Source organism: Motacilla alba, chromosome 6 (assembly GCF_015832195.1).
Source record: "Motacilla alba alba isolate MOTALB_02 chromosome 6, Motacilla_alba_V1.0_pri, whole genome shotgun sequence".
NCBI classification, from domain to species: domain Eukaryota; kingdom Metazoa; phylum Chordata; class Aves; order Passeriformes; family Motacillidae; genus Motacilla; species Motacilla alba.
In genome coordinates, this window is record NC_052021.1 from 16813950 (window position 1) to 16826140 (window position 12191).

At 54.4% G+C, this 12191-nt stretch overlaps 1 protein-coding gene across 1 annotated transcript in view; it reads right to left on the minus strand.

The window, feature by feature from the left end:
• PSD (pleckstrin and Sec7 domain containing) overlaps positions 1-9375 on the minus strand; it is a 38143-nt gene extending 28768 nt beyond the window's left edge. The window contains exons 1-4 of the mRNA XM_038140482.1: positions 9164-9375; positions 5344-6235; positions 5161-5263; positions 4037-4505 (exon numbers count right to left, since the gene is read on the minus strand). Coding sequence (XP_037996410.1) covers positions 4037-4505; positions 5161-5263; positions 5344-6111 — 1340 coding nt within the window. The 5' untranslated portion in view covers positions 6112-6235; positions 9164-9375. The remainder of the gene's footprint in view (positions 1-4036; positions 4506-5160; positions 5264-5343; positions 6236-9163) is intronic.
• Between the last annotated feature and the right edge of the window lie 2816 nt (positions 9376-12191).

The following is a 12191-nucleotide window of genomic DNA, read 5'->3' on the forward strand; positions in this document are numbered from 1 at the left end:
AGGAGGGCGAAAACTGTGCCAGGGAGGACAATACCAGCAGACTGGAAGGTATCTTGTTTCCAGGAGAGGTAGATGGGCTCATTTTTGTGGACAAGCATATTGCCACCAAGCCACAGAAAAACCATGTCTGGTTTTGTCCACACCATCCAAGCTCTGGAAACAATGTTTTCACACCAAAATATCAAGCACAAAGCCATTCAGTTCAAGGATGTAGCCACAGCAGCACGGGAGCAATATTGCCTGCTCAGACCCAGATGCTCCATTAGCCCTAGCTGCACTGCCCAGCTCCTCCATCCTCTGCCCTGGTCCCCCAGGAAGGGTCACTGCACTGAGACCAAGCCAGACAAACACAGCTGAGAGGAGCAGAAAGGAGATGCAGAAGCTGTAATCAAGCACCTGCGCAAGGGAGACAGGCAGCAGGAAAGCAAATGGGTTTCCAGCCTTGAGCTGGTGCAGGAGAGGCAGTGAGCCTTCCTTAGGAGAGGGCCAGGCAGACATGGAAGAGAAGCGGATCCAGGAGCCAACAGTGCCTCAGGGAAGGTTCTAGGTATGGGATCTGAGCAACTGGGTTTCTGATGTATCTGAGGAAGGATAGAGGGGAAGGGGCTCGCCCCAATCTCCCTGCCTGCAGACACATGGTGCTGCAGACATGCCATCCTCGGCAGGGGGGAAGATGAGGGGAAAATCTCTCCTCTGGCCCTCAGTGGTTATAACTCTCTGCTAAATGCTCCTGTGGCCCTCCAGACCCCTGACTCAGCCATGCCCCATTCCTCCAGCTCCAGGCTCCTCCAGCCCGCACAGGCACATTGCTGTGTGAGGATCCCAGCTCAGCTCAAAGAAAGTGAGACTGTTCAGCACTGTCCAGCAGCCCCTAGCTTTATTCCTCTCTCAACAAAGCTCTGGTACAGACCTGTCTCAGCAGCTCCTTGCAGACCCCCCAGGCTCCTTTGCACTACTCCTCCAGCGTGGCAGCAGCCTGCTCTTAGGGCTCAGTGTCCTCGCTCTGTCCCATGCTTAGGCACAGGTACTGACCACAGGCACTGCAGGCTCCCCTGACTGTCCACGCTCCCCTGCCACCTCACGCCGTCATGCTGTCCCCTGCTCACCCACAAGTGCTGCAGGCACCTCCCCTGCTCATTGACAGGCCCCTGCCAGCATCACCCTGAGCGTCCCCTCTGCAGCCCGAGCCCGGTGCTCCATCCAGGAGCATCACCCCGAGCTGTGCCTTTGCGGCCACTTTGGGCTCTTGGACAACATATCAGAGGCTTGATCCAGGTTAAGCACATGCTTAAGCATTTGATGAAATTGAGACCATAACCATTTTTCTAATTCTCAACAAGGCTTGCCCTGTGGCTATTTTCTTGCCAACAAGCAGCAAGCACAAAGGCTCTGGAAAGGCTGCCCAAGCAGCATATCTAAGGGCTTTTCCAAGGCTCCCTGCAAGGGAGCCTTTATCCAAGGCTCCCTGCACGGCTTGCAGGTAGAAGAAGCATCACTGCCTCCCCTCAGCCCTCTGTGCTCTCGGGGGAGCAGAGCATTCCCTAGAAAAGCCTCTTCTCTCTTATCAGCCCAAGGCACCCATGCTGAGGGCCAAACCAGGCTCTTCCACAGCTTATCCAGCATGTCTGCTGATGCTCAGGGAAGAAGGAAATTGAGCCTGCTCTCACTGACAGGTCTCAGCTCTCTTAGACTAATAGGAACAAAGACAGTAAAGGCTTAGATGAGTCATTAGAGTCAGTAGATATAATTCTGAATATATTCAGGAAGCAGATTTTCTGGAAGAAGACAACATTTCTTCCATCACTTTCATGTCTTGTTTGATTTGGGGTAGATTTTTTTTGCTGTTAGCATGCTCTCTTATTTTGGGAGGTTAAATCACAAAAGAAGATTCTGAACTTTGGCCAGAACGTGAAGCATAACAAGGTAATACCAAGCCAAAGGGTAGTACCAAACCCTTAAAGCTAGATGTTCAAAGGGATATACATGTCTAAAAGCTGAAAATCAGCATCAACAAGCACTTCAGTGGTTTTGTAGGGCTGGTCCTTCCCAGCAACCAGGGCAGGCATGGGGTTCAGCAGCAGAATGGTGCCAGGTCCAGGAAGCCAGGGTGGCTTCTTTATCCCCCCAACTTCACCCCTCCTGTGAGCAGGCAAAGCAGAAAGCTTGAAGAAGAAAACATCAATTCTGGTGACTGGTAAACAGGGATAAGGACTGCAGCTGCAGAGCTCAAAACAGTGTGTAAGCAAAAACCCAGGGCTGTGATGCAGGGACTGAACAAGCTGGCAATTTGAGCCTCGTGATTTTCAAGACATTGTCTACAGGGTCTGCACTTACCAGGGGAATATTCAGGGGGACTGCAGGGTTAAAAAACAACTGGTCTACAAAGAAGCTGTGCCAAATGAACATGACATACACACATTGGTAACTATACCAGGAGCGCCATCTTTTAGGAGCAAAGTGGTTGTTTAAGGACACATCCAAGCTTTCAGCACTGGCTGGGGAGCTACAGTAGGGTGTCTCAGAGGACAAAAAAACAGGTCTAGGCTTACAGCTCGTAAAACTCACAGTGGCCTCAAAGATATTTGGAAACAAAATACCACTGCAAAAAAACCGTTACATCAAATTGAAGAACTTGCAATAACTTTACACCTCACTCAAACATCCATTCAGAAAAAAAAACCCCACATTACAAATGGCTTATTTTCAGCTTTTCTCTAGAACTCAAGTTTTTGAGGACAGGGTTGTTGGCACATATTTGTCCCCTCCAATAGGGATGCAAGGGCTGGACAAACTGACAGGAGTTCAGCGCCCCTTGAGATCCACACCTTCCCTCCTTGTTAGCTCAGCACTTTCATTCTTTTCCTTCCCAGTGCAGGGGCATTTCTCTATTAATGTATTATTAATGTATGTATTTCATTATTTTTAACTTCTGCTGACATCAAAACCTCCCTTTTCCTTTCCTTCCACCTAAATGCTCCCCACCTACCATCTGCACAGCTAGGTGAGCTCATGCTGCCACGTGACATTCCAGGCATCACCCTAGTTTTGCGCTTCCCAGAAGAGACCTGTCCCTACTCCTATGGAGCATTTGCTGATGACGATGAACCTCCTCACCTCACTCAACTGACTCACTTGACAATACACATGTCAGAACATTCCTCCACAGGGCCTTTCCCCTTCAGGTGGCTGTCTCACACAGTGCTCTGGATCTGATGATGCCCATCACTTCTCATGGTCAAACTACCACTCCAGCAGAAACTCCAGGGGCAGAGTTTCATGCCACCAAGCCAAAATGCCATCTCCCACATGTGCTAATTGCCAGTGTCTGGCACAGGGCAGACAGCAGCTGGGAGCACACTTGCTGCCCATGGGTAGGCAACTGAATGATAATCTTCATGCCACCCACTCCATCAGCCTCCCAGCACAAGGTGTTTTGCCACACATGTAAAAAGTGACACAGAAGGCAACAAAATGCTTTTTTGATTCCAATGTATCCCCTATGCTTTCCTGAAAATGGCAAATACTTAATGAGGCTGAGCAAATGGAACTGCTCCTGCTGCTGAAGCACAGTCGTGTGTGGGGAGAAGGAAAACCCAGCAGCACCTGGCAGCCCAGAGTAGCTCCAGGATATGACCTGTGCTCTGGTGTCCTGACACTGTCACCCCAACACCTGGCAGCACCATGGCAGGATGCAGTTCACCTGGCAGGACTCATGCTGCGAAGCCTTGGCTCAGCTGGGCAACCTGAGCTGCAGGGCTCACCCCAGGTGAGTGAGGCCCGTGGCACAGCACCCAGAGCTGGATCCCCTGTGCTGGCTTACTCTTTCCATAGGGCAGTGAGGGCCCCTTCCCAGTGCCGCCCCCAGCCCCAGCACCAATCCCTGTGGTGCGATCAGGGACCCCATCTCACCCTCATGCACAGCCTGCATGTTGCTACTGGGATTTTGGCTCAGACACTTTAGCAGAGCTTGTTTTGCCACCCAGGGTACAATAACGAGGGTGACAGGAGCTTTTTGCCTTTGCACACAGAGCCTCACCTTTCCCTGTTTTCCTTCCTCATCGCCTCAAAGACCTCATCGTCCTCGTCCACATCCCTGTCTTGCAGCCCATCCTTGGAGCAGCCGGTACCTGGAGCAGGTGGCTCCTCTGGTGTGCTGTTCCTCCTGCCTGGTGTGCCCACAAAACTTGGGTTGCTCTCACTGTCCTTCTGGCTCTCAATTGCTGAATCCACCTCCTCCTTCTCGGCCAGGATATCATCGATGTTGGTTTCACGATAGCACCTCAGTGGCACAGTGTCCAGGTCTGTTTCGGAGTACTTCACTGTTCTCCTTATAATCCCAGTTTCACAGGAGCCAGGCTTCTGGCTGCTCAAAGGAGACACTTCTATCTCCACCTCCACATGGCTCAGGCTGTGCTCAGGTACCAGCTCTGGTGGCTTGGCTGGCAGTGGGGAGACAGACTTCTGGGGGAGTTCAGCCAGGGGAGCAGAGTCGGGGGCCGAGGAGCCTGCAAGGAAGGCCCAAGCATTCAGAGCTATGGGGAGCTGCAATGGGGAGCTCTGAGGAGCCGCTCCTGCAGCATCACGCACACATGCACACACACACACACACACACACACACACACCCCTGAGAGGGTGGTCACATGTCATGGAATCATTAAGCTTGGAAAAGACCTCCAAGATCGTCAAATCCAACCTTTGACCAAACACCACACGTCAACAAAACCATAGCACTAAGTGCCATTCCAGTTGTTTCTTAAACACCTCCAGGAACAGACTCTACCAGGTTGAGGGACACAGGGAAACAGTGAAGAGGCAGCAGAAGGAGAAAGAGTGCAAGAGGCAGAGACAGGCTGTCAGTGCTAGTGCATCTCCAGCCAGCCCTGAGACCCCATGTAAAACCATAAGCTCTTCTGCAGAGGCAGCCAGGGGCTCTTTGTCACCTCTTTTGCATGGCCACAGGGGGACTTTGCAGGGAGGTTGGTACACATGTGATCTGACCCCAGGAGGACACAGGCTGGCCATTCTTGGGGGAATCTCAGCTCTTTGTTGGGCGCTGAGAAGACCCAAGGGATGGGCAGCCCCAGTGTGAGTCCTGCCAACAATACAGACTTGAAAGGAGGGGTGGGCCCACCCGATGGCATCCACCTGCAACTTCTTACCTGTCTTTGGAGTATCTGAGGAGCCGTAGAAGAATTCCCACTTGGCCTTGGCAATGCGCTGGGCATGGGCAGAGCTCTGCCGGGGATACAGCCCGGCACTGCCCTGCAGAGACAAGAGCAGTGAGTGGACAATGCATCCCTAGGGCACAGCCCATGCCCAGTGTGGGAGACCCTGGTACCTACCTGATGTCGGGGCTCTGGCTTCAGGGGACTCCTGGCGAAGGTGGGGAACTCCTCTGGCAGTCCATTGGTTAGGGATCGGCAGAGGCAGCTGGTGTCAAGGGCACAGAACTCCTTCCCACAGGGACGTGTCCCCCCTGGAGTCCTGCCCCCGGCCAGAAGCGGGTCAGACGCAGAGGCCTCCAACTTCAGCGTCTGCAGGAGCCGCTCCTGAGGCAGGGGCTGGGGCTGGAGGGATCCCACATCCCCACCGAGCTCCAGACTGCGGCTGAGGCTGTAGGGGCCGTTCTCCCAGCGGAGATGGGGGGTTGTCGGGCAGCCCAGTGTCCGCACACTGGCCTTCTCGATGAAGCGGAAGGTGACCACAGAGCTGCGTCCCTCTGGGGCTGGCGGACTGCGGCTGCCCAGAGAGGCGACAGCTGGGCCGGGCCGGCCCCAGCGGGGAGTGCAGGGGGCAGTCAGTCGCCCCGTGCCTGGGCAGCTCCCGCCGCCAAAGGGCGCTGCCTCAGCCGGCCTGCGGGCCAAGGAGCCAGTGCTGTTGTAGAGGCCGAGCGGGCAGCGGTGGGCATCGGGCGCCAGGCCCTTGCGCAGCAGGTGGAGGCGGCCGGCGTTGAGGTTGGGGCTGAGGCAGGGTGGGGGGCTGCACTGCCCAGCCTCGGGGCTTCCCCCCGCCAGCCAGGGCCTCCGGTTCAGCCTCTGGGCAAAGGGCGGGGGAGAGGCAGTGCAGCCCTCCTCTGGGTGGAAGCGGACAGGTGCCCCTGCTTGGGCCATCCTGCCAGAAGAGGGCACGGAGGTGTCAAGTCCGGAGCCCAGCAGGGTGGCACAGGCACAGCAAGGCAGGCTCCCAGCACCCCTGAGATGTCTGAGACAAGAGGTGATGCATCCTCAGGCAGCTCTGAAACAAGGGCAAGGAGCTGGTTAGGGAAGTAAAGGAATGGAAAAGAGTCTGGGGCTATGGGGAGGACAGGCCAAAGATGCCCTGCCCTCATGGCAGAAGAAAGATATGCACCAGCTGAGACAGCCCCCAGTAAATCTCCTCCTGCTGCAAGAAGCAGGCAAGGCTCATCAAGGGTGTCACACCAGCACCCACTGCAGGGATGCTGGCAGCCCTTTGCTTGGTCACCAGGCACCCAGAGTGTTTGCTTTCTCCCCAGGGTGCCAGGAGGCTCAGGCACTTTCCCCACAATCCAGCACCCCAGACACTGTGAGAGAATGCACTATAAAATGGATTTCATTCATTCTGCTTCAGGCTGAATATATTTACTACTCACAGCCTACAGCCTACTAAAGTAAGGGGGGAAAAAAGTATCCACTGCATCGCTGAGACATCCTCCAATTATACTTGCTCAAGGAGTTTAATATGAGCAGCAAGGGCAAGGAGCCTCTGTCTTTGGAGGTCAGCCTGGGTTTAAACTGTGTCACACCAACACATGTCGCAGCCACTACTGATGGTGCAGACAGAGCTGTCAACACCAGTAGATTCAAAAAGCAGTGGTAACAGACAATCCCAGCCTGGGGGAACGCAGCAAGCCTGCCCTGCACACAGCTCACTTGCCTGCCTGTCTCTGCCCAGAGACCGTATACCCAGACATGAGACCAGCCACCCCACGGCAGCAGGTGGGTGGCTGCAGAGAAAGGCAGGACCCGGAGCCCACATCGACCTCACTGGCAGGGCTGCTGACATTTTTCTTTCTCCCAGTGGAGCTAAAACTTGTACTTATTCTTCCCTGAGTTTCTTCGAATTCCTAATGTGCAGAGAAGATTCTGCCTTGGCTGCTTGTGCCTTCTGACAGATGCCAAGATACTGAGTCCCTCACTTTCATAATTTGAAAGTGAGAAACCATATGCCAGCTGCAAACAGGAAAGCATTATTTTCTTCTTCCTGTTTCTGAGATCAAACCAGACAGGATTAAATTCCTAAAGGACATGGGGCTGAATTTTCAAGTGTTTAGACTCCAGAGATGCACAGACAAAACTATTAATGAAATAACCCAAACCACACCTGTGGGGTAGGCACCCCTTTATCTGCACTATCACACTGATAGAAAAATCTGTCCTGCTGAGCAACAGCAATCTCTAATTCACTCACTGAAAATTTTATTCTCCTGATTAATTTATTATGTACTATTTTTACAATATTCTTCTCCTGTTATGGTTGTGTTCACATTCAAGGTTGCTGAAGTTAACTGCTAAATAATGAAGATGTGGGGTTTATATATTGTAAATGAAATTCTACTTTTTATCTCAATGCAGACTAAGACATATGCCAAGGAAAAAACTTATCTCTAGGAATAGTTTGTTTTCTCTGTAACATAACACATCTACAAAAACCAGCCTATCTCAAAACATGTGAGTTATTACTAGAATAAATGGGATAAGCAGAATGTCCTCCTGGTTATTAAAACAGAATTATCAAATTCAGAGTAAAGGCCATGCCTGCCTTTGACCCACCAAAGCCAGATGGCTACACCCTGCAGTGGAGTGAGCTTTTCTTTAATAATGAAAGGTAAAAAGTACAAATGCAACTGAGATTAAAAACCAGTGATGGAATGAATGAGCTACAGCTTCCTGCTTGCTGATTTCAATTGTGAATCAAAAGGCTGCTCCTTAAATCACTGTGATGAATGGGTTGAGCTGTGAAGCACCGGTGGGGTGGAGAAAGCGTTGCTGGTCCTGCTGCCTAAAGGCAGGAGAAGTTCTGCAAAGAAAATCTCACAGGGTGTCTGCCTGGGCAACCCTGGGCACACATTCAAAGAGAAAAACTCAGGAGCTGCAGTGCGATAGCCAGGGGCTGCACATCACTGGGGGATTAAATTGGTTCAAGAAAACATCTCACAAGAAACTTGTTCCTCCTGGCTGACCCTTCTTAACAGCCAAAGGAATGTCCAGGGATGCTTCCCGGCCATTGCTTCGAGCCATACCCAGCGCAACAGGGGACGGCTGCTCTCCATGCAAGCAAGCCCTTGCCTGGCTGAATGGGGTGATGAAGAGCGAAGGCAGCAGGCAGCGGGAACTGCTTACGCTGCGGAGGAAGCACACACCCACGCCACGGGAGTGTGGGGACAAGGCGTAGGAACTGGGGGAGGATGAGAAGACAAGAAGAAGGGCACAGCAATGGGAGAGAGGCAAGAGGTGCGGGGCTGGGGGTTAAGTTCACACCATGGGCCGTATTGGTGTGCTGGACATGGAACCCATGGCAGGGAATGGGGGAAACGAGGCTGTTGCTGCCGGGCTATCTGAAGGGGCTAGGGCCCCTGGGAGATGAGTCTGCCCGCGGGAGCGTCACAGAGCAGTTTGAGGGGATGAAGTGGTGACCGAAGCGGGATGTCTGGAGGCCCTGAGGCTGTGGTGCAAACAGGTGACCTCTTTCAGCTGTTGTGTCTAGGCAGCGGACGTGTCCCCACCTCGGAGCTGAGGCTGAACATGCTCTTCACTCCCCGGCCCCCCCTGCCCGGCTTCCCTGACCCGGCACCTCCCGTTTGGCGGGATCAGCTCTGAGTGGATGTGACATCCATCCGGATGAAGAGGGAGCACCCCCGGCCAGGAGGGCTGGCGGAGCTGCGCGCCGCGATCTCCCTGCCTGGGCATCGGCCCCGCGCCCTTCCCGCCGCACCGGCACACGGGGGCCGGAGCGGGTCTCGGCCCCGCCGGGTGCCACCGCAGCCCCGTGCCGCCGCCCGCCGGTCACCGCCGCCGGGAGGGCGCAGAGACGCCCCGGTCTCTGCAACAACTGCTGCAACTTTCCCCGCTCCCCAGACGCCCCGTTTCGGCCTCCGGTCCCCGCCGCGCCCCGCCCCGCCCCGCTCCGCTCCCCGCGTCTCACCGGCGGTGCCGCCGCCGCCACCGCATCCTCCGCGCCGCTCCTCCGCGCTGCTGCCGGCACGGCCCGGCCCGGCCCGGCCCGCCCCGTCGGGCGCGCCGCGGTACAGTACGATACGGTACAGTACAGCACAGCACAGGTCGGTACGATACGGTGCAGCGCGGTGCCACCGGCCGCAATCCGCCGCTCCCTGCCGCGCTAATCCCGGCCCGGGCCTGTCACTCCGCCCCGCTGACAGCCACGGCAGCCAATGGAAAACCCCCGCCGGGCGCCAAGCCCCGCCCCACTCGGTGGCACCGGCACACGAGGAGCGGCCGCATTCACACCGGGGTGCCTGTCCCCGTGTGTGGGCAGGCCGGCGGGTCCCCCACCCGTGCAGCATCCTCCGCACGCTCAGGTTCCGGTGTGTACACCCCCTGTGCCAGGCCGAACCTGGTCTCATGCCCTGGCAGCGCGACCCCAGCTGCCGGTGCGCCTGTTCCAATGCCACAGCACTCACGTCCCCGTGCCCTCGTGTCCATTTCCCCGTTCAGCAGCGTGCACATCAATATGAACGGCCTGCCACTGGCACGTGTCATGCGTGAGCGTGCTCGGCCTGTGTCTTGTGTCCTACGCCAAAGGGTACAGGCTCCCTGTGCCCCACCACTGCTTAAGAACCGCGAAGATGAGAAGACAAAAGCTGCTGTGTGGTCCAGCCGACCAACCAACATCAGAAAGTCCTTGCCCTAGAGCACAGGTTCTGTGCCAGGGACTCATCTCTCCAAAGGTCATCAGCTGAAGCACACTACAGCCAGGGGTGCCAAGGTGTCTCAGGCCACCAGGAACTTGATATCACAGCGTCACTGGGCACCCCAAGGATAGTAAATGCCACACGAATCTCAGGAAACCACTTCTAGATACAAGGGGGGAAAATCACCTATCCTTTGTTTCCTGCCTTGGCACGAGGACTCCAATGGCACCAGTGGCATGTGTGAGTAGAGGTCATAAGGGACAGCTGGGTACCAAGGTGAGGGGTGCTGTAGCAGGGCTTCAGCCACTTGGACTGGCAGCCAGCACATCGTGCCCTCACAGGTTGCCAGATCGATTTGCTATTAAACAGCAATTTATTACCCAGCCCAGCAATCATTATTAAATGTGTGTGAGACAAGATGCCCAGGGGAGCTGAGGCTTCATGTGCACATCGTATCTGCAAGAAAATTTGGGAAGAGCTGCCTCTCCTTGATGCTTTCCAGGCCTGCAGCAAGTCCAATTCCAAGCTCACCTGCCCCCACAGTCACCCAGAAAGTGTGTCTCTTCTGCCCTCCCAGGCATGGAGAAAAAGCATCAGGCACGGCAGGCTTTCCTCATATTTAATGCATCAAAGTGCTGCCATTTTCTCCTTCCTTCTCCAGGCTCCTGCCTGTGAGGGGCCTCTCTCCCCCACACTGAGGACTGTGGGACTCAGCTGCCTTAGACATAGCCAGCTTTTCTGGCAGACTCCAAGAAGCTGGGCTAATTAGGGGCCTCAGTGCTGAAGGATCAACGACCTGATTCCTTCAGCAGCTTCTTGATGGCAGAAGGGCAGGGAGGGGGAAGGCTTTTCTCTAAGCCACAGCCAGAGTGACAAATTTAACCATGTGGAAGAGCTCAGAGCTTTCCCAGTGTGCCCATACCAGAACAAGGCATGTCTGTGCCTTCCCAGCACCTGCAGGCAGCCCTGATGAGAGCTGCAGAAGGTAAGAGAGGTCTTTTCCTGACACCCTGACTGGAGAGCCAGATCATTCACAGAAAACACATGTCCAGAACCTGTATTTTCCCTGCCGTAGCAGTAGCTGTTGCCCTCCCCACAGTGTCCTGCTCCATATCCCACTCACCTTCCCACAGCCCTGAAACTCATGAAAGATGTGTCCACATACATGGATCTGGCCAGCACTGACATAAGCCTCACTTGGATCAGGATTTTTCAGGATTTAGCCCTGGCTCTCCTGATCCCTCCTGCTGTGAATCCCTCCCCAGCTGATGCAGGACAGGAGGGAGCAGAAAACTCCTCTGGCAGATGACAGAAGGGGACAAGATAGTCCTCCCACTTCAGCTCCCAGCTCCAATCCAGTGAGCTTAGCTAGAGAGATAGGAGTGCAGTGCACTGGGAACCCTCTTCACTATCATTTGGGTACTTCAGGACCTCCAGTCCTTGCCTGCAGGTACCATGTCCTTCCTTTATTAGAGTCCACTCAACTCCATGTCATCCCTTTCAGCTCCCAGGACCTGCAAAAGGGAGCTTACAGGGGTTTTCTAAATATTGCCAGCACTGTCCTTGATCATCTTCAAAAGTCAGCAATACAGTTTTCCCTCCCAAAGGCAGAAGGGTCTGGGTATCATCAGGGCAGCACAACGATGAACTTCCAGCTTGGAAGAGATCAACCTGACATGTCATAGTGTCCGAACAACTGTACAGATCTAGATGAAATTTGGGTGAAGAGGGGTTAGACAAGAGCTCTTTCCCCAAGCTGGCTCCAGGAGATGCTCATGCTCAGCTTGCCCTAAGGCACATGGATCAGTCTCTAGAAAGGTGCTGCAGCTGCAGCTCCACTTGGGGTAAATACTGTAGTGCACCCCAGGGCTGCTTCTCTGAGCCTAGGGGGGCTGTCAAAACCATTTCCTCTCTGGTGTGCTTTATGCTAAAGGCATTTCAAAGGGTGCAAGGACATATTCTGCCTCATGGCTGCCAAAATCAGTGGGGCTGTATTGTAGCTCAGGGCACAGTGTAAGCCTGCAAGGGGGGACAGTCACTCCATCAGCAGATGGGCTCTTCTCAACTCAACTGACTGGAAGCATTGTGGAAATAGCAACTCCAGCCACACAGGTGATGAGTCCCAGTGAAAGCAAGGGAAGCTGAATTCCCCTCACCTCCACACTGAGGGCTCCAGGGCAACCAATTAGGTTGCATGTGTTCCCTCAGGGCCTAGCCATAACTACATGGCTCTAATTAATGCCTTCCAGCTCCAGTGCCAACACCCAACCACATCCTAGTCATAGATCACAAAAGCCATTG